This window comes from Cetorhinus maximus, chromosome 12, assembly GCF_964194155.1.
Source record: "Cetorhinus maximus chromosome 12, sCetMax3.hap1.1, whole genome shotgun sequence".
Taxonomy (NCBI): Eukaryota; Metazoa; Chordata; class Chondrichthyes; order Lamniformes; family Cetorhinidae; genus Cetorhinus; species Cetorhinus maximus.
The window spans coordinates 90,203,168-90,224,586 of record NC_135890.1 but is presented as its reverse complement, the minus strand read 5'-3'; the positions used below and the strand labels follow the sequence as shown (position 1 = coordinate 90,224,586).

The window sequence follows — 21,419 nt, the reverse complement described above, 5'->3', positions numbered from 1 at the left end:
ACATTTGGGCCATCCAGCTTCGAGGCAGGGCTGAAGAAAGCAACGAGGCTGGTCTTTGACATTGAGGGATCAACTATGAAGAGCAGTGAGGAGCTTGGGCCACATAACTTGGAAATATCTCAGTCTTGGACATATGGAAGGTGCTTAATGAGGTAGAAAAAAGTAAAAATAAAAGAACAGTACATTCGGAGACAAGAGGGCAGGTATCAAAGTTGTGAAGGGAGATCTGAGGAATAAAGCCAGGAAATATTTCCTCACACAGGTTGGTCAGCAGGGCACTGATTTTTTAAAAAAGAGCTGAATGCTATAAAAGAATGATAGCTTTAGTAATTCAGAAGAATGAGTGAAACATCTTCATCTGACATACCAAACTGATTCCTGGGACAGGGACACCCATCACTTTTTACATCTGTCCAGTTTGAAAATCAGCCGTCTGGTTTTTAACCAACCTTCTGTGCTTGCTGTCACACTCTTTGATACTGTGTGCTTAAATCTTACAAACAAACCTTACCAAAACCAATACAAATGACTTCCACTCCATTTCTTTTAATTGAGAATTGCTGTAAAATCACAGATCCTAAATGTACACCATATTTATAATGTGTGTTAAATGGGGAGGGCTTTTTTCCTATTGATGCTTCTTGATGATAAAGGAGTTTGCATTCATGATTATCATTGCTGTTGAACAGTGCTTTCTGGTACAACTCCTTTGGGATGAAGGACAGTATTGTGCACTGGAGTTACTGAAAATAATTTTTTGGTTTGTTTGTGGGATGTGGACATTGCTGGCAAAGTGAACATTTAATACCCTTGAGATGGTGGTAGCGAGACATTTTCTTGAATCACTGCATCCGTGTGGTGCAAGTAGACCCATAGCGCTGTTATGTAGTGACCTCCAAGATTTTGACACACCAAGGATGAGGGAATGGTAATATATTTCCAAGTCAGGATGGTTTATGGAGTGTTATTAGCCATTTTAGCGACACAATTCATTTAGGAATGGGATATATGACTTTAGGTCTTCATGTTAGATCCACCTTGGAAAATATGCAATGTCTATTCATTTTTGTTTTAAGTATAAATAGAGAATTTTAATATTAAAATGGTAAGAAATATAAAATAAATGCATTTGGAGTAAGATATTTTTTCTTTTACACTTGGTGACCTGGTGATTGCAAAATTATACTTCAGTGTTAATGTGTTATGGTGGAGAGCTGAAACCTAATAAAATTAATTATAGGTTTTCATTTGGAGTCTTTACAGTCTAAAAAACTGGTATGTGCAATATTTATTTTCAGTGAAGGAAGGAATATTCATTTCAATTACATTGCAGGATCCTGGTAAAACATATTTAGAACATCAGCTATTCAGACCATCATATCTTTGAAGGATTTAAGAAACAACTTCTGTCTTGTTAAAAGCTACAGTAGAAAGACAGTGGGATTGATAGTCTGGAAAATGACACAAAGTTACCCAAATAATTCATGTAGACCTGTCGCTTAATTAGTTTAGCTCTGAAATAGCATAAGTTAGTAGTAACTTAAATGAAATCACTGCAGTACTGTGGCTTTAATTTGTCTAATGTTTTGAGGGTTGTTCATTCTATTCCTAAACTGGTTTTTATTTTCAGTGGTTTAAGTTCTAATTAATTTCCAACTTTGTGTCCTCTGTAGCTGGTCCTACCTTGAACTCACTACAAATGGAACATACAATGACAGTCTACAGGCTTACGCTGCAGGAGTGGTGGAGGCTGCAGTAACAAAACCGGTAAATTAACTTGATATTCTTCTGAGATTGATTCTCGTTTATTAGAGATGAGAAAGAGACTGTTTAAAAAATCAATTTGTGTTCAGTTGGTGTTTTTCCTGATTAACAAGAGCAAGTTTTAATAGTGAAGAAGACTGATTAATAAGCATATGAATTTGACATAGCAGAAGCGATTTAGGGATGTGGTCTTGTTTCTGCACACAAAGAATGCTAAAGAGAGATTATAATTTCACATAACAATTTTTTTATCCCAAGAAACACTCTGAATTGAGAGGTTTTGCAACATTTTCATATAAATTTGTACACTTTTGAAAGCTTAGTGTGCAAAAAGCCCTCATCATCGAATACAAAAGAAAATCAGCAATTAGCCTGATGACGTTGAAAACCTGGTGAGCAGCTGTAATTAAATCATGATTTTTTTACCCCTCTAAGCTTCCACCCTCCCCATCCCATCTCAACTTGTTTTCTGAAAGGCATTGACCTGGTTGAGGTATGATTCCACATGCACTCACAATCCCTTGTATTTTATCTAAGTAGCCATTATTTATAAGTAGGGACTTGTAGATTATGCCGCTATGGGAAGTATCAGAACTAAGCCTGACACTCTCCCTACCTGCTCGCCACACATGAACTTTCTATTAGTTTAATTGACAATGATCAAGTTTGTTATTTTCCTTCCCTAAGTCACGGGCATTGGAGTCCATCTAAGTAGTTGAGATCAGCAGGCCCAGCACTGATCAAGAATTGAATCTGGAACCTTCTGCAGGGCAATATTGTGTGGTGTCTTGGCATTACCAGGGAACGGAAAATGTCATTTGATAAATCAAGTTTTTGAATTAATAAATTGCAAACTAGTATATAATAGCTTGGAGTGCCAGTTGAAAACATAAACTAAGGAGCCAGTTATTGCTTTAAATTGGATGTTAATTCAGGTACCATTTTCAGTAACATGCACAGTAACCTACATAGAACCTCTTCATATATTAGAAGAAAAATGTTTTGTGGCTGCTTTAGACTAAATTTTTAAACAGTTACAGACGTTTTTCCATTCAGTAACTTGAATTTCAGCTCTGGTTGAAAAGCAGTAATAAAATAAGTAATGGTACTGCACACTTCTTGCATCTAGGATTTTGTAGAAGAATGGACTTGTATTACACATACAAATCTGAAAAGTTAGACGTTTTAAATAGTCCAAATTGTACATTCAAAGCTAAAACAATTGTATTTATATAATGTCCTGACCAAGTTCTGAGGGCATCCCAAGTATCTTATAGCCAGTGGATTACTTTTGAAGTGCAGTCGCTGTTTTGTGAGAAATGTGGCAACTATTTGCTTGCAGTGTTCTCAAGAACAGCATATGAATAAATGACCGTTGAATGTTTTCGTGGTGGTGGTGATTCAGGAAAGAATGTTGGCTAGGACACCAGAAGAATTCTGCTCTTCTTTGTCAAAATCCCATGGTAAACAATTCAGTCACCTGAGCAGACAGACTGCACCTTGAATAATAACTTATTCAAAAGATGGCACCACTGACAATACAGGACACTCTCAGTTTTGCACTGAAGTGTCAGCCTAGATTATGTGCTCAAATCACAACGGGGCTGGAGTTCACAACCATCTCAACATAGTAAGAGCACTGCTAACTATTCAGTTTAAAGGAGGTGAGGATTCAATGTAATCTAAAATATTAGCCGAGTTTTAGCAGTTAAGAAATAGATGCTCAGGTTTGATTCCCAGTAGCTTCTGATTTGCTAATCACTGCCTAGATGGTGGTAGGGGCACTTCAGTTGATCCAAATGTCATTTGGGGATGAGGACAGGATCAGGTTCAATTGTCATATGACAGTCAAATATTCAGCTGACATTACTATCAAGACTTGGTTGGGAACAATGAGTAATGTTTCATGACCTTAGCAACAAGTTCCCTCCCTCAGGAGGGGAGAAAACTGGCAAGAAAGAAAACACTACTTTTCATAACTCCAGTTTAAACATTTGATTGAAAACTAAAGCTTTTGGATTAACTTCAGCTGTTTAATTCTTCTCTTCCCCCTTCTGTGTCTATTCCTTCTTTTCAGTTTTAGCAAACCCATATTATATATTTTGAACCATCTTAGTAAGTTGTTTCTACACTTTTACTCTTTCCTCCAATGGTATACACTTCCACATGAGATAATTTAAATGTATTCTTACTCCCTGGATTGATTGTCAGGTGTACTCTGGGAAATGTGGATAACCTGTCTTCCACAAATCTCTCCCTCTGAGGTGCTGGTCCCAGGTTGCCTCTTTGGGCTGCACTTGTGAGTTAATAAGGTATCGGCTCCCTCTCCAGCCAGTTCCAGTCATGTGATGGCAATATTGGTATTCCATTGTCCACACAATGGTTGAAAACAATGTACTTGATACATGATAGGGAAATGTTTAATATCCCATCAACATTCCAGCTAGGACCATCTCACCGAATTACTTTATTTGAAATTTCATCTTCATGGGGCCAGCAGTTCTAGAAGCCATTGTCATTTTAAATCTCATCCACCGAAATGATGAGGGGTAGTCAATTGGCACCTGCATTTTAAGTAACTTCCCAAAAGTATGTTATCATGTTTGCCTTGGTCTGGCCAGAAACAAAAGCTGTAACCTGACTTTCCAGAGTCCATTTTGTGACAGTACAGTGGCAATATTCTATGTTGCTGTCTTTTTTTTAAAGTGTCTATTTCCCAATTAGCTTTATGGCATGACCTGAACATCATGGTGTTATCAGTTTGTTTTCAGCAAAATGAAACGGTTTTCTGACAACAGTTTCTTAAGATGTCTACGAGAACTATGGCAACATCAATCGTTACAGCAATAGATTTTATCTTTCTATACTTGAATATAATGACTGCAATTTGCATGGAACAATAATGTGGTAATGTTAGGCTGGTTACTGGATTATTAATGGCGGTTGGAACAGTTTTGGACGTTGAATCAAGAGCAGCACAGAAGAGTTTTCCTGTTGCATTTTATTCTTTGGTTTTAATGTTTTCTAGTATATTTATATGCATTGGATGAACACGCTGTTTCACTACTGTGGTCCCTTCAAGTATCAGACTGCTTATTGTGAGAAGCTTAAAAATTATATTGAGACCAACCTGGCTTGGATAGAAGATCAGCTGGCCAGAGTTGGGGATGAAGCATACTGGCATCAGGTAAGTTTCAATGCAGGCACTGAACAGCATTAAAAGTTATCAAAATCAAGACGATCAAGACAATTGGTTGATTTTTAAAAATTTACTGTAAACCTCTGCAAAATTACACAGTTACAGAGGGATTCATTAATGTTTGTTTTTCTAATTACTGTTCTGAGCTGAATGTGTAAACAGTGTGACAGCAGTTGTGAGATCCAACATTTGTATCTTGGCACAGATCATGGTTGCAATCAGATTATCAGTTGACCAATTTATTTCTTCATGCTTTTTGGAAATTTAGAAACTCTCCTGCACAAACAGTAATTGATGCTGGATCAACTGTCTATTTTAAAACTCAAATTGATAGATTTTGTCGTGCTAAGATATTAGGGGATATGAGGCAATGGCAGCCATATGGAGTTAGGTCACAGATCAGCCATGATCTCATTGAATGGCAGAACAGGCTAAATGGACTACTCGTGTTCCTATGTTCCTAAGGTGGCATTGCAGATATGGCGGAGTATGATCTGTTGAATATGGACGCTGATGGGGTAGAAGGTGAGGGCAAGGGAAACCCTAATTTGATTCTGAGACGGAGGAGAAGGGGTGAGAACACAAATGCAGGAAAGGTGATGTTGACACAGTCAGGGCCCTGTGAACCAGAGGTGGAGGAGACTCCTTGACTGAGGTAAAAGGAAGATGTATCATAAGCACTGGTATGGAAGATGGCATGGTCAGAACAGATGCAACATAGACAGAGAAACAGAGAGTGGAATGGTCCTTACAGAAAGCAGGGTGGGAAGAAGTATAATCAAGGTGGCTGGGGGAGTCAATACGTTTAATAAAGATATTGCTCCCATTTGCTTTGGACAGCAAATGCTGGGAATGGTTCTATTGCCTTTTTTCTTAATTTTTATCTTTTGTTTCTTTTCTTGTCCCGTTAGCTCTACCACCCCTATTGCTCTGCACCATCGTCCTTTTTGTTATTTTACAGTGCTGCTTCTCCCCATCACATCTATTCCCTTTAGTCTTTCCTCCCTTTCACTGTATCTGCTTTCTTAAAACCTTTTTTTAATCCTTTCACAGGATGTGGGCATCGCTGGCTAGGCCAGCATATGTTGCTCATTCTGTTGCATTCTAACTCTTTCTCGTTCTGATGAAAAGTCAACAACCTGAAGCATTGTTTCTGTCTCCATAGATGCCATTGACCTGCTGAATATTTCCACCATTTTCTGTTTTTATGTTTGAGTTCTTGCCAGGTGCTTTTTTTTCACTTCACCCAAAATTAAGCTCCAATAGAGAAGCATTCTTGCTCCACATGTTCTGAGATATGTCATGGCATGAAAAGTAATCTGGTGTATTGTGCCCTGGGCGAAAACAGGATTGTCAGAGGATTTAAACTTAGATTTTGTGCTGCACATACATGTCATTTCTGAGACTGATTAGTACTCGTGATGCGAGCAACTTTCATATCTGACTATATTAACAAACAAGTTTATTCATGATAGTCTTTTGCAGTAGCGGAAATGTAAACAACTGTCAAAATTGGACAAAACAGTTTTGCCCCAGTTCAGGAAAGAGTTAAACAGATGAACTTTTTATTGAATTTCCTTGAATATTCTGTATTTGCAGGTAATGGTTAGTTGACTCTCTTTAGTAGCTAAGTACTGTCTTTGTAGACTAGCAGCTGCAATTATGTTTGGAATTACATGGGTGTTCTTACCTAGGGAGCTCAAACTTGCCACCTTGTAGTTACACCAAAATTGTAACTAACTGAAAATCAAATATCTGAAACTGGTGGTACTTATTCTCTGAAATGTAGCCATGCTTTTTGAGAAGCTAATTTGCCAGCCTAAGACAAATACTTACATGGTGCACTCAAGCTAAATAACTACATAAAAAAGGCCTGTCTGAGCATTTACTGCAATAGTTCCTTATTTGCACCTACAGTAGGTGCTCACTTAAATGTTGTGGTTGTATTCCTGAAAATTGCTACTTTAAGAGAAACAACTTTAAGTAAATCATGGGTTCCCATAGGAATCGATGTTTAAAGCTGGAATTAGGTTTCTTCGGCCATTCTTGCTCAGAAAAAATAATGTACAAGTTGAAATACTGAATCAATCATGTGCCATACTGTGCATTCCTAGCTGGAATAACTTATGAAATAAAATAAATCACTGAATTTAACAGGAGTACTATACAAGTTCAAATTAAATAACAGTCAATTGCCCAAGCAAATGCTGAGTAGCACAGCTTCTGTGTCTCACCAACAGCACTCCTGAAACTCAGCTCAACTTCTCGCTTGATTTCTTTTCCCACCCTGTCTCAATCTCTCTCCTTTCCCGCTATTTCTCTCTCTCTCTCTCTCTATCTGCTTTCCCCCTCTGTCTCCCTCTCTCCTTTCCACTCGTCTTGCTGCCTCCTTTCCCACTCCCTCTTTCTCTCTCTCCTTTCCCACTCTGTCTCTTTCTCCTTTCTCTTCTCTTTCTCTCCCTCTTTCTCACTCCACCTCTCCCCTTTTTCACTCCCTCCCTCTCCCCCTTCTCATTCCCCCTCTCCCCTTCACACTCTTACTCTCCCCCTTCTCACTCCCCCTCTCCCCTTCACACTCTTACTCTTCCCCTTCTCGCTCGCCCTCTGCCCCTTCTCGCTCGCCCTCTGCCCCTTCTCGCTCGCCCTCTGCCCCTTCTCGCTCGCCCTCTGCCCCTTCTCGCTCGCCCTCTGCCCCTTCTCGCTCGCCCTCTGCCCCTTCTCGCTCGCCCTCTGCCCCATCTTGCTCGCCCCCTCCCTCCTCCTCTCTACCTCTCCCTCTCTCTCTCCTATCCCACTGTTTCTGTCTGCCCCCCCTCTCTCCTTTCTCTCTCTCTCCTTTCTCTCCTTTCACGCTCTCTCCTATCCCACTGTTTCTGTCTGCCCCCCCCTCTCCTTTCTCTCTCTCTCCTTTCTCTCTCTCCCTCTCTCCTTTCTCTCTCTCCCTCTCTCCTTTCTCTCTCTCCCTCTCTCCTTTCTCTCTCTCCCTCTCTCCTTTCTCTCTCTCCCTCTCCTATCCCACTCTATCTGGTTTTCTCTCTCCTATCCCACTGTTTCTGTCTTCCCCCTCCTTTCTCTCTCTCTCCTTTCTCTCTCTCTCCTTTCTCTCTCTCTACTTTCTCTCTCTCTCCTTTCTCTCTCTCTCCTTTCGCTCGCTCTCCTTTCTCGCTCTCTCCTATCCCACTCTACCTGGCTTTCTCTCTCCTATCCCACTGTTCCTGTCTGCCCGCCCCCTCTCCTTTCTCCTTTCTCGCTCTCTCTCTCTCCTTTCTCGCTCTCTCTCTCTCCTTTCTCGCTCTCTCTCTCTCCTTTCTCGCTCTCTCTCTCCTTTCTCGCTCTCTCTCTCTCCTTTCTCGCTCTCTCTCCTTTCTCGCTCTCTCTCCTTTCTCGCTCTCTCTCTCCTTTCTCGCTCTCTCTCTCCTTTCTCGCTCTCTCCTTTCTCGCTCTCTCCTTTCTCGCGCTCTCTCCTTTCTCGCTCTCTCTCCTTTCTCGCTCTCTCTCCTTTCTCGCTCTCTCTCCTTTCTCGCTCTCTCTCTCTCCTTTCTCGCTCTCTCTCTCTCCTTTCTTGCTCTCTCTCCTTTCTCGCTCTCTCTCTCTCCTTTCTCGCTCTCTCTCTCTCCTTTCTCGCTCTCTCTCTCCTTTCTCGCTCTCTCTCTCCTTTCTCGCTCTCTCTCCTTTCTCACTCTCTCTCTCTCCTTTCTCGCTCTCTCTCTCCTTTCTCGCTCTCTCTCCTTTCTCGCTCTCTCCCTCCTTTCTCGCTCTCTCTCTCTCCTATCCCTGTCTGCCCGCCCCCTCTCCTTTCTCTCTCTCTCTCTTTCTCCTTTCTCTCTCTCTCTCTTTCTCCTTTCTCTCTCTCTTTCTCCTTTCTCTCTCTCTCTTTCTCCTTTCTCACTCTCTCTCCTTTCTCTCTCTATCCTATCCCAGTTTCTGTCTGTCTCCCCCCCCTGTCCATTTTCTCTCTCAATCTCCTTTCTCTCTCTTTCACTCTCCTTTCTCTCTCTCTCTCACTCACCTTTCTCTCTCTCCTTTTTTTTTCTCTCTCTCTCTCTCTCTCTCTCCTATCCCACTCTACCTGGCTTTCTATCTCTCTCCTATCCCACTGTTCCTGTCTTCCCACCCCTCTCCTTTCTCTCTCTCGCTCCTTTCTCTCTCTCTCTCGCTCCTTTCTCTCTCTCGCGCTCCTTTCTCTCGCGTTCCTTTCTCTCTCTCGCGCTCCTTTCTCTCTCTCTCGCTCCTTTCTCTCTCTGTCGCTCCTTTCTCTCTCTCTCTCTCGCTCCTTTCTCTCTCTCTCGCTCCTTTCTCTCTCTCTCGCTCCTTTCTCTCTCTCTCGCTCCTTTCTCTCTCTCACTCCTTTCTCTCTCTTTCTCTCTCTCTCTTTCTCTCTCTCTCTTTCCTTTCTCTTTCCTTTCTCTCTCTCTCCCTCCTTTCTCTCTCTCTCCCTCCTTTCTCTCCCTCCTTTCTCTCTTTCCTTTCTCTTTCCTTTCTCTCTCTCTCTCTCCTTTCTCCCTCCCTCTCCCCCCTTTCTCTCCCTCCCTCTCCCCCCTTTCTCTCCCTCCCTTTCTCTCCCCCCTTTCTCTCTCTCCCTCTCTTTCCCCCCTTTCTCTCTCTCCCTCTCTTTCCCCCCCTTTCTCTCTCCCTCCTTTCTCTCACTACCCCCATCTCAATCTCTCCCTCTCCCCCTTCTCTCTCTCCCTGTCCGGGCCCCCTCACTCTCCCTCAATCTGCCTGTCTTTCTTTCTCTCTCTTTCCTTGTCTGTCTCTCTCTCTCTCTCTCTCTCTCCTCTCCCCCACTCTCTTTTTCTCTCTCTCCATTCCCACCCTGTCTGTTTGTCTCTCACTCTCTCTCTCTCTCTGCCACCACTTTCTATCCATTTTTCTCTCTCTGCCCCCACTGTGTCTCTGTTTTTCTCTCTCTCTCTCCTTTCCCACCCTGTCTGTCTGTATGTGTCTGTCTCTCCCTCTCCTTTCCCTGTCTGTCTGTCTCTCTCAGGAGGAGCTGGGTGGGCCACGAAAGGAGCTGGAGGCACTGCTCCCTCCACCCCGGCTTACTCATACTTCTATCACCACACCGGCATCTGGCAACTTCCCATGCCTGCCCTGTGCTCCTGCTGCCAGATTCTGGGCCTTACCCTCTCCCTGCAGCCTAGGTCTCTGGTGGCTGCAAAAGCAGCTCTGGCATCAGGAAAGGGTGGTTACCTGGCCCAGAGTTCTGAGTGCAGACAACATAAAACTGAAAATGGCGACACAAATAAAAAAAAAGGCCCTAAAGAGTAAACAATGGTAAAGCAAAACAACTTTAAGTGCGGTGGCTTAAAGTGAGGACTTACCATATCCAAGGAGCAATTAAAAATGTTGGCTCTTATCAACTTATGTGAACCAGGTTGGTAGTTGCACACTCAAGACCAGCTTAAAGCTCTGTACAGGACCTATCACACGCATGAGCATCTTCAGACTTTGTTCCCCTACTGTTCTTTGCATAAGTTGGAGCACCTGCAGAGAAGTTTGCTGCTGAGCTGATTGCCTCTGATTTTCTAGGCTTGTCTATTAGTGTAACCCTATTAGCCCATCCTTGCATTGCAGGACCATTCAGATTCATTATGGGAATCTCAATCGTTCTTGATCTCCTGGATATGTTTGTTAGGACCTCTGCATTTGATCCATTTCATCATGTTGCAAGTCAATTGATTGACAACCTACTGCAAAACTATATGTCGTCATATCATGGTTGTGTGGTACTGACATCACAGGCTGCCCTGATTCCAGACAACATGTGAAATGATTCTCTGAAAAAGAAATTTCCTTACCTCTTAATTTACAAAGGATAATTCTTATCTAAAATTGCCTCCTTTTAAAAAATCATTGTCAGTCACATCTTAGCCTTGAAACATTTGAGATGAACAATGTATGTGTCCAAGTGATCTCTTCCTTTGTAAGTGTACTTTACTGGATGGATAATTTAAGCAGATGCGTGAGCTTGATCAAGGAGCATCAATTTAAGGATTAAGGATTTTTTAAAAAGAAATCAAATAACGTATTGAAGTTCATCCTTGTGTAATTTACACAATTGCACAGAGTCAAAAATGCCAGGTGGCTTGGTGGCTGCAATATTTAACTTATTGGAATCTTGACTAGAAAACCAGTGTTCATATTCCAGTTATGCCTGAGCATTGCCTTTAAACTTGTCTTTCTATGGCTGAGTTCTCTGGAATGCAGGGTTATCTTTTGAAGATTTACTAAACCACTTAAGCATGACAGTTAGTGGGTTGACTAAGTATTGAGATTCATTATTTCTGTAGATTTCAGCAAGCCTATTAATTTTGGCTTTTGAGTGATGGGGTTATGGGGAGGTGGGAATCGAAACAGGAACTTGTGTTCAAGGGATTCAAGTAGAGATTATTTTCCAAGATAAGGTAAAAGACGACTAAGAATGTACCACTAAGACTTTCAACATGAATATCTATGTTTTAAATGTATCAGGTGAGATTGGTATTACTGCAGCTACAAGGACTGGAGGACAGCTATGATAATCACATTTCATTTCCTCATGGGAAGTTCCACCTTCGGCCTTTTGGATTCATGTAAGTTGTTCATTCTATTGCATTCCGGACACACTTTCTTTTGGATTAGAGAGGGTATCTAACTTTATTGAAATATTTATTGTTAAGTTGCTTCCATTACCCTCCCTTGTCCCAAATAAATAGATGTACCTTAGAGTTAAAGTAAACATTGCAGCTTCAATAAACTTCAAGCACGAGGTTGCTAGATTTTTGTTAGGTATTGGTATCAAGGGATATGGATCAAAGGCTGATAACTGGCATTGAGTACAAACCAGTCATGATCTAATTGAACAGTGGAACAGGCTGAATGTTCTCCTATGTTTGTATTTTCATACACCTGAAGAAATAAATAATCTTTGAAAAAATTACTTTTTCCTAACTGTTGCTATCTTGTATACCTTTCCGTATAAGACAAGCTCTCAGAGTCTGCAACGCCCAAGTTTCTTCAGCCATTTCTCATAACTCTCAACTGTGAGACTAGGAGTCAGCCTTATGACTCTTAACTGCACTGCCTCTAATGTTAGAGTGACCCTGTTTTCCCTACCCTTCCTCCATTGTGTCTAGACACTGTACTCAAGTTTGACCATCACTTCCTCTGACTTGTACTCTATAGTTTCTGTCACATCCTTCAATATTCTGTTACCTTTGTTTGTTGCTCTGCATTGGTTAAACATGTCAGATGCTGAGTCTACTAAGGTCTCTTTCAACTACTTCCTAAGCTAGTTCAAATACCAGGACTATTTCAACACCATTCATAGAGTACGTGTCACCTATATTTTTTCCTATGTGCAGTTGTCTGCATTAAATTATCTGTCATTGTTTTGTTCAACTCAGAATTTCTATGTTCCCTTGCCTGCTTCACTGATATTCCTAATGCAGTGGTGGCCACATCTGAATGTCAGTCATTTAATGAAAATTAGAAACAGCAGTGGTCCCAGCACTGATCCCTGGACACCTCACTCAGTCCTTCCCTCTTCCTCAGCAAACATAATTCCTCTAGCAAGTGAAAGAAAAGGTACAACTAATTTTATCATTTTTATTATTGTGCAGTAGTTTTTTTTTGATGATTTGGTTATGAGTCATATGAAGTTGCTAGAAAAAGCAGCAAGCCTGAGGATCGGGAGCAGTTTAGAATTCAGCAAAAGAAGACCAAGAGATTGATTAGAGGGGCGAAATAGAGTATGAGAGTAAACTTGCAAGGAACATAAAAGTGGACTGTAAAAGCTTCTATAAGTATGTAAAAAGAAAAAAGATTAGTGAAAAGAAATGTAGGTCCCTTATAGTCTGAAACAGGAAAATTTGTAATAGAGAACAAGGAAATAGCAGAGCAATTAAACAACTACTTTAGTTCTGTCTTCATGGAAGAAAACACAAATAACTTCCCAGAAATGCTAGGGAGCAAAGGATGTGGTGAGCAGGAGGAATTGAAGGAAATAAGTAAAAAAGTAGTACTGGAGAAATTAATGGGACTGGAAGTCAGTTAGCCTAACACCAGTAGTAGGGAAAATACTAAAGTCTATTTTAGAGGACGTGATAACAGGACACTTAAAATATCAACAGGATTAGACGAAATCAACATGCATTTATGAAAGGGAAATCATGTTTGACAAACCTACTAAAGTTTGTTGAGGACGTAACAGTAGAATAGATAAGGGAGAACCAGTGAATGTGGTGTATTTGGATTTTCAGAAAACTTTTGATAAAGTCCCACATAAGAGGTTAGTTGTCAAAATTAAAGCACATGGTTTGGGGGTAATATATTGGCATGGATTGAGAATTAATTAACAAACTGGAAACAGGGTAGGAATAAACGGGGTTTTTTTTTGGCGTGGCAGGTGGTGGCTAATGGGTACCGCAGGGACCAGTGTTTGGACCCCAGCTATTCACAATACATATCTCAATGATTTGGATGAGGGAACCAAATGTTATATTTCCAAGGTTGCTGATGATATAAAACTAGGTGGGACTGAGAGAGGAGAGGAGGATGCAAGGCAATTTAGACAAGTTGAGTGAATGGGTAAATGGACTTTAACATGGATAAGTGTGAAGTTATCCATTTCAGTAGGAAAAACAGAAAGACAGAGTATTATTTAAATGGTGATAGATTGGAAAATGTTGATGCACTAAGGGACCTGGGCGTCCTTGTACACCAATCACTGAAAGCAAGCATGAAAGCGCAGCAAGCAGTTAGGAAGGCAAATGGTATGTTGGCCTTCATTGCAAGAGGATTTGAGTACAGGAGCAAGGATATCTTACTGCAGCTGTACAGGGTCTTGGTGAGACCACACTTAGAGTATTGTGTGCAGTTTTGGTTTCCTTATCTAAGAAAGGATATACTTGCCATAGAGGGAATGCAACGAAAGTTCACCAGACTGATTCCTGGGATGACAAGATTGTCATATGAGGAGAGATTGGGTTGACTAGGCCTGTATTCACTGGAGTTTAGAAGAATGAGAGGGTATCTCATTGAAATGTATAAAGTTTTGACAGGGCTGGACAGATTGGATGCAGGAATGATGGCTCCTCTGGCTAGGGGTTCTAGAACAAGGGCTCACAGTCTCAGGACACGGGGCAAGCCATTTAGGACTGAGATGAGGAGAAATTTCACTCAGAGGGTGGTGAACCTGTGGAATTCTCGACCACAGAAGGCTGTGGAGGCCAAGTCACTGAATGTATAAATAGATATCTAGACTTTAAAGGCATCAAGGGGTATAGGGAGAGAACGGGAGTATGGTGTTGAGATAGAGGATCAGCATGATCATATTGAATAGCGGAGCAGGGTCAAAGGACCAAATTACCTCCTTCTATTTCCTATGTTTCTATGAGGTGATTGATTCTTTTGGTATATGAACCTATTTGATGCTGTAATTTTTGAGGTACTTTATTTGCCCCATGTTTTAACTTTATTGAGGTCTTTGTTTTGTAGTTTATTTCTATTCTTAACCTAAACTTCTCTGCAGAAGTGATAGCCCGTAAACCTGGTGAAACCTGTGGTGACTACTATTAATCTTGTGGGAAAAGTGCACCATGCTAGTTTTGTTGAATTGTTGCCATGACTGTAGCATAACGAAAGCTTTTTTTCCCCTATACACTTAATAAATTGCATTGCAGTCTCTTTCAGATGGCTGGTGACTTGGAGGATCTTGAAATGGTATTTAATAAAACGGACTCTTCAAAGGCTTTTGGTTCCGGGTCATGTTCTGCCCTCATCAAACTGTTGCCAGGCAACAAAGATCTCCTGGTAGCTCATGACACCTGGACCAACTATCAGACAATGCTGCGAATCATCAAGAAATACAAACTGTCCTTTAAACTCACCCCAGGAGGTATGCATGCACGTTTTGCCTTTTGTAAAATTGCTAAATTACTTCTGCAGGTACAAGCTTTCGTTTCTCAATGCGAAGCCTGCCTAAACCTTAAAACTTGAAGCACACAAAAATAACAGAGATCAAATCATAAATTTCATGACATGCAATGTTTAAGCTGATTTAGGTTTAGATTTACATTGAAAAGTGCAGTCCGTGAGAGTAGCAGAGGTATCCGAGAATAAACGAGTTATAGAATGCCATTACTGCATGATCTTGATCTGACAGTAAAATAATGCATTGTAAGCTTTTATGCTTTTGCTGAATCTCAGGAGACCACCAAGGTGGCAGCATGAAGCAGTGCCAACAATTTTACACCATTTGCCTTTTAAAATTTGGAACTCGTGTTCAATTCAGCCCATAGTTTTTGATTAAACATCCCTCTTCTCTGCTGGTTATAAAGTTTTGGGTAGTACCAATCATAGTTTCAGTGGTTGCTGATCCTCAGCACAATATTATGTATTAATGATTAATCTATTTCAGGAAAATCCTAGGGATAATTGGTATGGGAAATGAAAATAATCTTTAGAGAGTAGGTAGTGGTCTTCTGAGGTTGAATTTGAAGCAGGGCACTAAAACTGGTTATGATCTGAGTAAAACATTTCACTGTAAATAACCCTAAATTAGTGGCCGATATTTGTACTGTTAAATAGAGGAATTGTTTGTAACCCAGAACCAAAACACAGATTTCTAGCTTTAAAACATTCTTGGCAAAATCAGAAAATAATTTTGGGAGATGAAAATGGATTAGAAACCCGAAGTTTCTTTGAGTAACAGCTATTGATTTTTCAAAATACAATTTTCACATTGAGAACTATTTGCTACTTTGTGAATTGGTAATGAGGTTGCAGGTGGTTATTGGTGAGTAAAGAAAAAAACTTTATTCTGCATCTGGTTAGGGAGAGCTTGATGCTATTATTGTCTGCATACAATACAAAGCCCTGTTATTGAAAGTTTCAAGTCACTAAATGCAGCAAAACCTTTAGGTTCATCAATGTCCTAATGAGTCACTGTAAATTTAACATCTGTCTTGGTAACAAGGCTGGCTGAACATGCACACTCAACAATGGTCTGCTATGGGTTGGTGCTTGCACAGGCCTTTTTCAACATTTTTCAGTGGACATGCCCTGCACTTAACACTGAAATTTTGTCTATACTGCTGCCATAGCATTCATGACTGCATCAGCAATGCCAGGGGGAGTAAGTGGAACATTCGTGAGCAACCTGGACCTACTACTTCAGGACCTGATGCCTCTGCCCCAATCCAGAGAAGAGATTCTGCTGGCGTTCCATCTGAACAATAATGCCCCCAGGAAGGGAGACGGTAGTAGTAGTAATGCCACATGGCTGCTGGTGGAATTGAGATTCAATTAATAAATCGAATTAAAAGTTGGTCTCAGTAATGGTGACCATGACATCTCTCGCTGATTGTCATAAGAACCCATCTGGTTCACTAATGTCCTTTAGGAAAGGAAATCTGCTTTCCTTACCTGGTGTGGCCTACAGACTAGCCACTCTGTTCAAGGGCAATTGGGGATGGGCAACAAATGCTGGCTGTGCCAGTGACTCCTGCATCAATGAAAGAATAAAAAAAGGAAGAACTCAACATTTCCTTCTGTGGAAGGTGACTTTCCCATGGTCCCCACCCAAAATATGAGTGTCACCCTGGACAAGATTCTCACCTACCAGCATCATTTCATCAACACCTGCCAAAAAGTAAAAACCAGGGTGAACTGGATCTGGAAAGTCGCTGGAAAGGCCATGAAGGAGTACAGTCAAAACACTGCACTGCAGCAGTGACCTTCATCTACTGTGCTGCAGAATACTGTTGTGCCTTAGGATCCTGTAGCCACCACACAATGGTTGTGAATATGCAGCTGAACGCTGCCATGAGGTTGGTTCACTGAGTGGCAGCCATCGCTTGCTCTTATTGCCTCTTCTGTCTTTGCTACAATTGTCATTGTGCTCATTAAATGTAAGAAATCATGCGCACCTCTAACCTTCCCATTCATGAAGACTGGAAAAACCCATCACAAAAGCACTTAAAATCACACCAGCCATACTGGGAAACAGCAGCTAATATTTATATAACTGATATCAACAGACTATCCAGATGAACGGAATCGTGGGATGAATGTGGCATTAAGAACCAACTGCTCATCACTGATACCCAACAGCAGAGATCCCTGGCTTTAACCTCCCTCAAAGATGATGGACAACACTCAGTCAAATTTGCACAGGCATGTATGATGTGCCCACTTGTTCCAAAAGTGGAAGATGAGGGATGACCCGATTATGGCCATGAGTCCCAGACCATGGAACACATATGTCAACCTGCCCACTAAGATCTATTGCTAAAGGCACCTCATTTCTCCACTTGGCATCTCTGGAGAAATCCCATTGTAAGCTTTTCCTGTCATACGAAAGTAAATAGTTAGTACTTCTGTTTGCCTGAAGTCTGTTCTGTGCCCCAGCATGCAACTCATATGCATGAAGTTTTTTTTTAAAATTGCCTTTGATAAATGCATCGATCGGGACACTCCAAAAATATGAATGTTGAAGTAGGAGTGCTAAAAAATCTGTCTGCAATTGTACCTGTTTGCTCACTGGCACATAGCTTTTTAAAACAAGAAAGATTAGAGTCATGAGCTTCTGGAAATTGGATGGTACTGGTCGTATGCCTGTTAAAATCTGCTTTTTCAATCCTGTTTTCTTTGCTTAGGGGACCTCACAATACCAGGAGAGGAGCAGGCCTTTTCATCTTATCCTGGGGCTCTCTTTTCTGGTGATGATTTCTACATCATGAGCAGTAGATTGGTGAGCAATTTCGTGCTGTGTATTTTTAAATCTCTGTTTTCTCAGTGTTAGTTCTTTAATGAGCCTTAAATACCGCATACCAGCAGATCATCTGTGGCATTACTCATGCTAAGGCATAGGGTAGAGTGTTTAATGATATGTGTTTGGTAAGCGTTACATTAACCGCACCTCTCATTTCCAAAAGAACCTGAGGTGACCTACCTTTCTCTCACAGATCTCATTACCACTCACCCCTATGTTTGTCTGCTTTGTCTCACCATATCTATTTGTCTTTCTCTCTCTTTCCCCTACCATGCCTGTGAGTCTCCTCCAGGGACACTGTAACGCTGCTGAATTGAGTAAATAGTGATGAACTAAACTCTTGAGCACCTACATATTCAGCTGCTGGTTATAAACACCATAAATTTTGTTTATATGGTGCTTTAAATGTAGTAATATGCCCCAAGAGCATAGAGCATAACCAGACCACAATTGACACTGAGCCAAAGAAGGGGATATTAGGAAAGAAGGCTAAAGCTTGGTCATGCAGGTGTTTTAGGGCATGTCTCAAAAACAGTGGAGAGGTATAGGAAAGGATTTCCAAAGTTTAGGGTCTCAACAGCTCATGGCATGGCTGCCCACTGAGAAATAAAGGAAATGAGGGAAGCACAATGGCAGGAGTTGGAAGAATGCAGAGTTCTTGCAAGGTTGGAGGAGGTCACAGAAATAGTGGGGGCTGAGGACATGGAGGGACTTGAACTGGAGGATGAGAGTTTTTAAAATCCATGAGTTGGTGGATCTGGATTCAGTGTAGGTCAGTGAGCACATGGGATGGGAGGTGGAAGTAGGCTGTCTTTGTGATCGAAAGGCTATAGGGTTGCGTCAGCGTTGGCCACCTCAGGTTCAGATAGATCAGCAAGGTGACAACAGCCTTGTTCAGCCTGAGATAGTAGCTGGTTTAGGGGAAGTGATCAGAGTGGAATTGATAGTTGAGACGAGGACTTTATGTAGGGGGCTAAGGACAATGGTCTCAGTCTTATTTGTTTATCATAGAAAAATATTGGCTCGTCCACAACTGGATGTTTAACAAGCAGTCTGACAACTGAGGCAATGGGAGTTGGTGGTGAGGTGAAGCTACATGTTGTCAGCATATGTCAAACCTGACATCATATCATTAGATGATGTTGCTGAAGGGCACCGTGTAGGTGAGAAATAAGAGGAGGCCCAGAATAAATCTTTAGGGAACGTGAGAGTTAATGGTATGGGGGCATAAAGAGAAGTCATTGCGGGAGATTCTCTGGTGATGGTTGGTTCTGTCAAAGTGGAATTGAACATGGGCAGTCCCACCCAATTGGACAAGGGAGGAGAGGCCCCTTGGAATTGTAGGCTTTACATCAGAGGCAGAGGCCCATGCAGGCATCTGCACATTTTTGTTTACAGTTGGACTGTTTCATTATTCCTGTGAACTTGGAGAGTCAGCAGGTTTGGGGATTTTTAAATGTAGATGGGGAGGGAGAAGTCTAGGATACTCTGTAACTCTTTTGAGTTATCAACAGTCACAGATTGTAACTCTTTCGAGTACATTCACAGTTCTTGGTTTCCGGGAGTGGGACATGAACCCACAACCTTCTGATTCAAAGGCGAGGGTGCTATGAACTGAGCCACAGCTGACACCATTTGGGGATGTGTTGCTATTTATGCAAGTTGTTTGGAACCAGGTTTGATTTTTTTGTGCGTGTGCAAACGTTCTATTGAGAAGTGTATAGAGCAGGGGATGTGGGATCCTCATAGTGGCTGACTCCTAAAGAATGTGATTTAGTGCAACTTTTGGTAAAAATGTAAGTGGAGAGAAAGGTATCCCAGAATACCAATAAAGAGAGTAGAAAATAACTAATGTTTTAAATTCATTTATGGGATGTGGATATTGCTGGCGAGGCCAGCATTTATTGCCCATCCCTAATTGCCCTTGAGAAGGTGGTGGTGAGCTACCTTCTTGAACCACTGCAGTCTCTGTGGAGTAGGTACACCCACAGTGCTTTTAGGGAGGGAGTTCCAGGATTTTGACAAAGCAACAGTGAAGAAACAGCGATATCTTTCCAAGTCAGGATGGTGAGTGGCTTGGAGGGGAACTTGCAGATGTTGGTGTTCCCATGTGTCTGCTGCCCTTGTCCTTCTAGATGGTAGTGGTCATGGGTTTGGAAGGTGCTACATAAGGAGCCTTGGTGAGTCCTTGCAGTGCATTTTGTAGATGGCACACACTGCTGCCACTGTGCATCGGTGGTGGAGGGAGTGAATGTTTGTGAATGAGGTGCCAATCAATTGGGCTGCTTTGTCCTGGATGGTGTCAAGCTTCTTGAGTGTTGTTGGAGCTGCACTCATCCAGGCAAGTTGAGAGTATTCCATCACACTCCTGACTTGAGGGGAAGAAAAATCAATAAGGAAGGAAAAAAATGACATCCTTAGTCACATCGATGACCTCCACAATTTTAAATTAGAAGTACTGAAAAATGAATATGATGCATTATTAAATATTATATTACTTTCATTTTTTCTGTTAGGTTGCTCTAGAAACCACAATAGGTAATAATAATGCACAGTTGTGGAAGTTTGTGCAGCCCATTGGCTCTGTGATGGAGTGGTTAAGGAATATAGTAGCTAATCGACTGGCTAAGAGCGGTGCGGAATGGGCTGGAATTTTTAAGGATTTCAACAGTGGCACGTAAGATCTATCAACTTTAAATGTCTTGCATTATACTACACGGCTTTTAAAAAAAATTCTTTTCTGGGGTATGGGTGAGCTGGTAAGGTCAGCATTTATTGCCCATCTCTAACTACGTTTGTAAATGTTGTGGTGACTCCACCTTAAACTGTTGCAGCCTGTGTTGTTAGACAGGGAGTTCTGGGATTTTGACCCAGCGATGATGAGGGAATAGTGATTATATTTCTAAGTAAGGATGGTGTGTAACGTGAAGGTGGTGGCTTTCCCATGCGCCTGTTGTCCTTCTCCTGTTAAAGTTTGCAGGTTTCTGAGGAAAGCTTGGTGTGTTGCAATAATGTATCTGGTAAATAGTGAATACCGTAGTTACAGTGCACCTGTAGTGGAGGCAATGAAGGTTTAAGGTGGTGAATGTGGTGTTGATCGAGCACACAGCTTTGTCCTGGATCATGCCAAGCTTCTTGAGCGTTGCTAGAGCTGCACTCATCCTGGCAAGTTTTCTATTTGTTTTTGGAGTGTGGGTATTGCTGGCAAGGCCAGCATTTATTGCCCATTCTTAATTGCCTTTCAGAAGGTGATGTTGGAAAATAAAAATAAAAATCTGTTGCATTAGAGGATGAGTTTTATGGACCATCTTTTTTCTGCTGTGAAGACAAAGTTGGTTAACTTAAATTAAAAGCAAAGTACTGCGGATGCTGGAAATCTGAAATAAAAACAAAAAATGCTGGAAAAACTCAGATCTGGCAGCATCTGTTAGGAGAGAAACAGAGTTAACGTTTCAAGTCCTTACGACTCTTCTTCAGAGCTAAAGAGAAGTAGAAATGTGATGGATTTTATACAGTTTAAGAGGGGGCGGAGCAAAATTGAAGATCAGGGATTGATGTGAGCCAAGGAGAAATTTGACAAAAATGTCATGGACATAGGACAATGTTAATGGTAGTGTTAAAGACTAAAGGAGGTGCTGATAGTGGCATAAAGGTAAGAAAGCAGAGCAAGGGTCAGCGTTCTGTCAGAACAAAACAAAA

The 21,419-nt window shown here is 41.5% G+C and overlaps 1 protein-coding gene across 1 annotated transcript in view; it reads left to right on the top strand.

Annotated features, from left to right (window-relative positions):
- The window catches only part of plbd2 (phospholipase B domain containing 2), a 45,294-nt gene that overhangs the window by 5,467 nt on the left and 18,408 nt on the right, over positions 1 to 21,419 (top strand). Inside the window, exons 2-7 of the mRNA XM_078554058.1 lie at positions 1,674 to 1,767; positions 4,793 to 4,951; positions 11,438 to 11,538; positions 14,629 to 14,843; positions 17,605 to 17,699; positions 20,237 to 20,397. Of these exons, the coding sequence (XP_078410184.1) occupies positions 1,674 to 1,767; positions 4,793 to 4,951; positions 11,438 to 11,538; positions 14,629 to 14,843; positions 17,605 to 17,699; positions 20,237 to 20,397 (825 nt within the window). The remainder of the gene's footprint in view (positions 1 to 1,673; positions 1,768 to 4,792; positions 4,952 to 11,437; positions 11,539 to 14,628; positions 14,844 to 17,604; positions 17,700 to 20,236; positions 20,398 to 21,419) is intronic.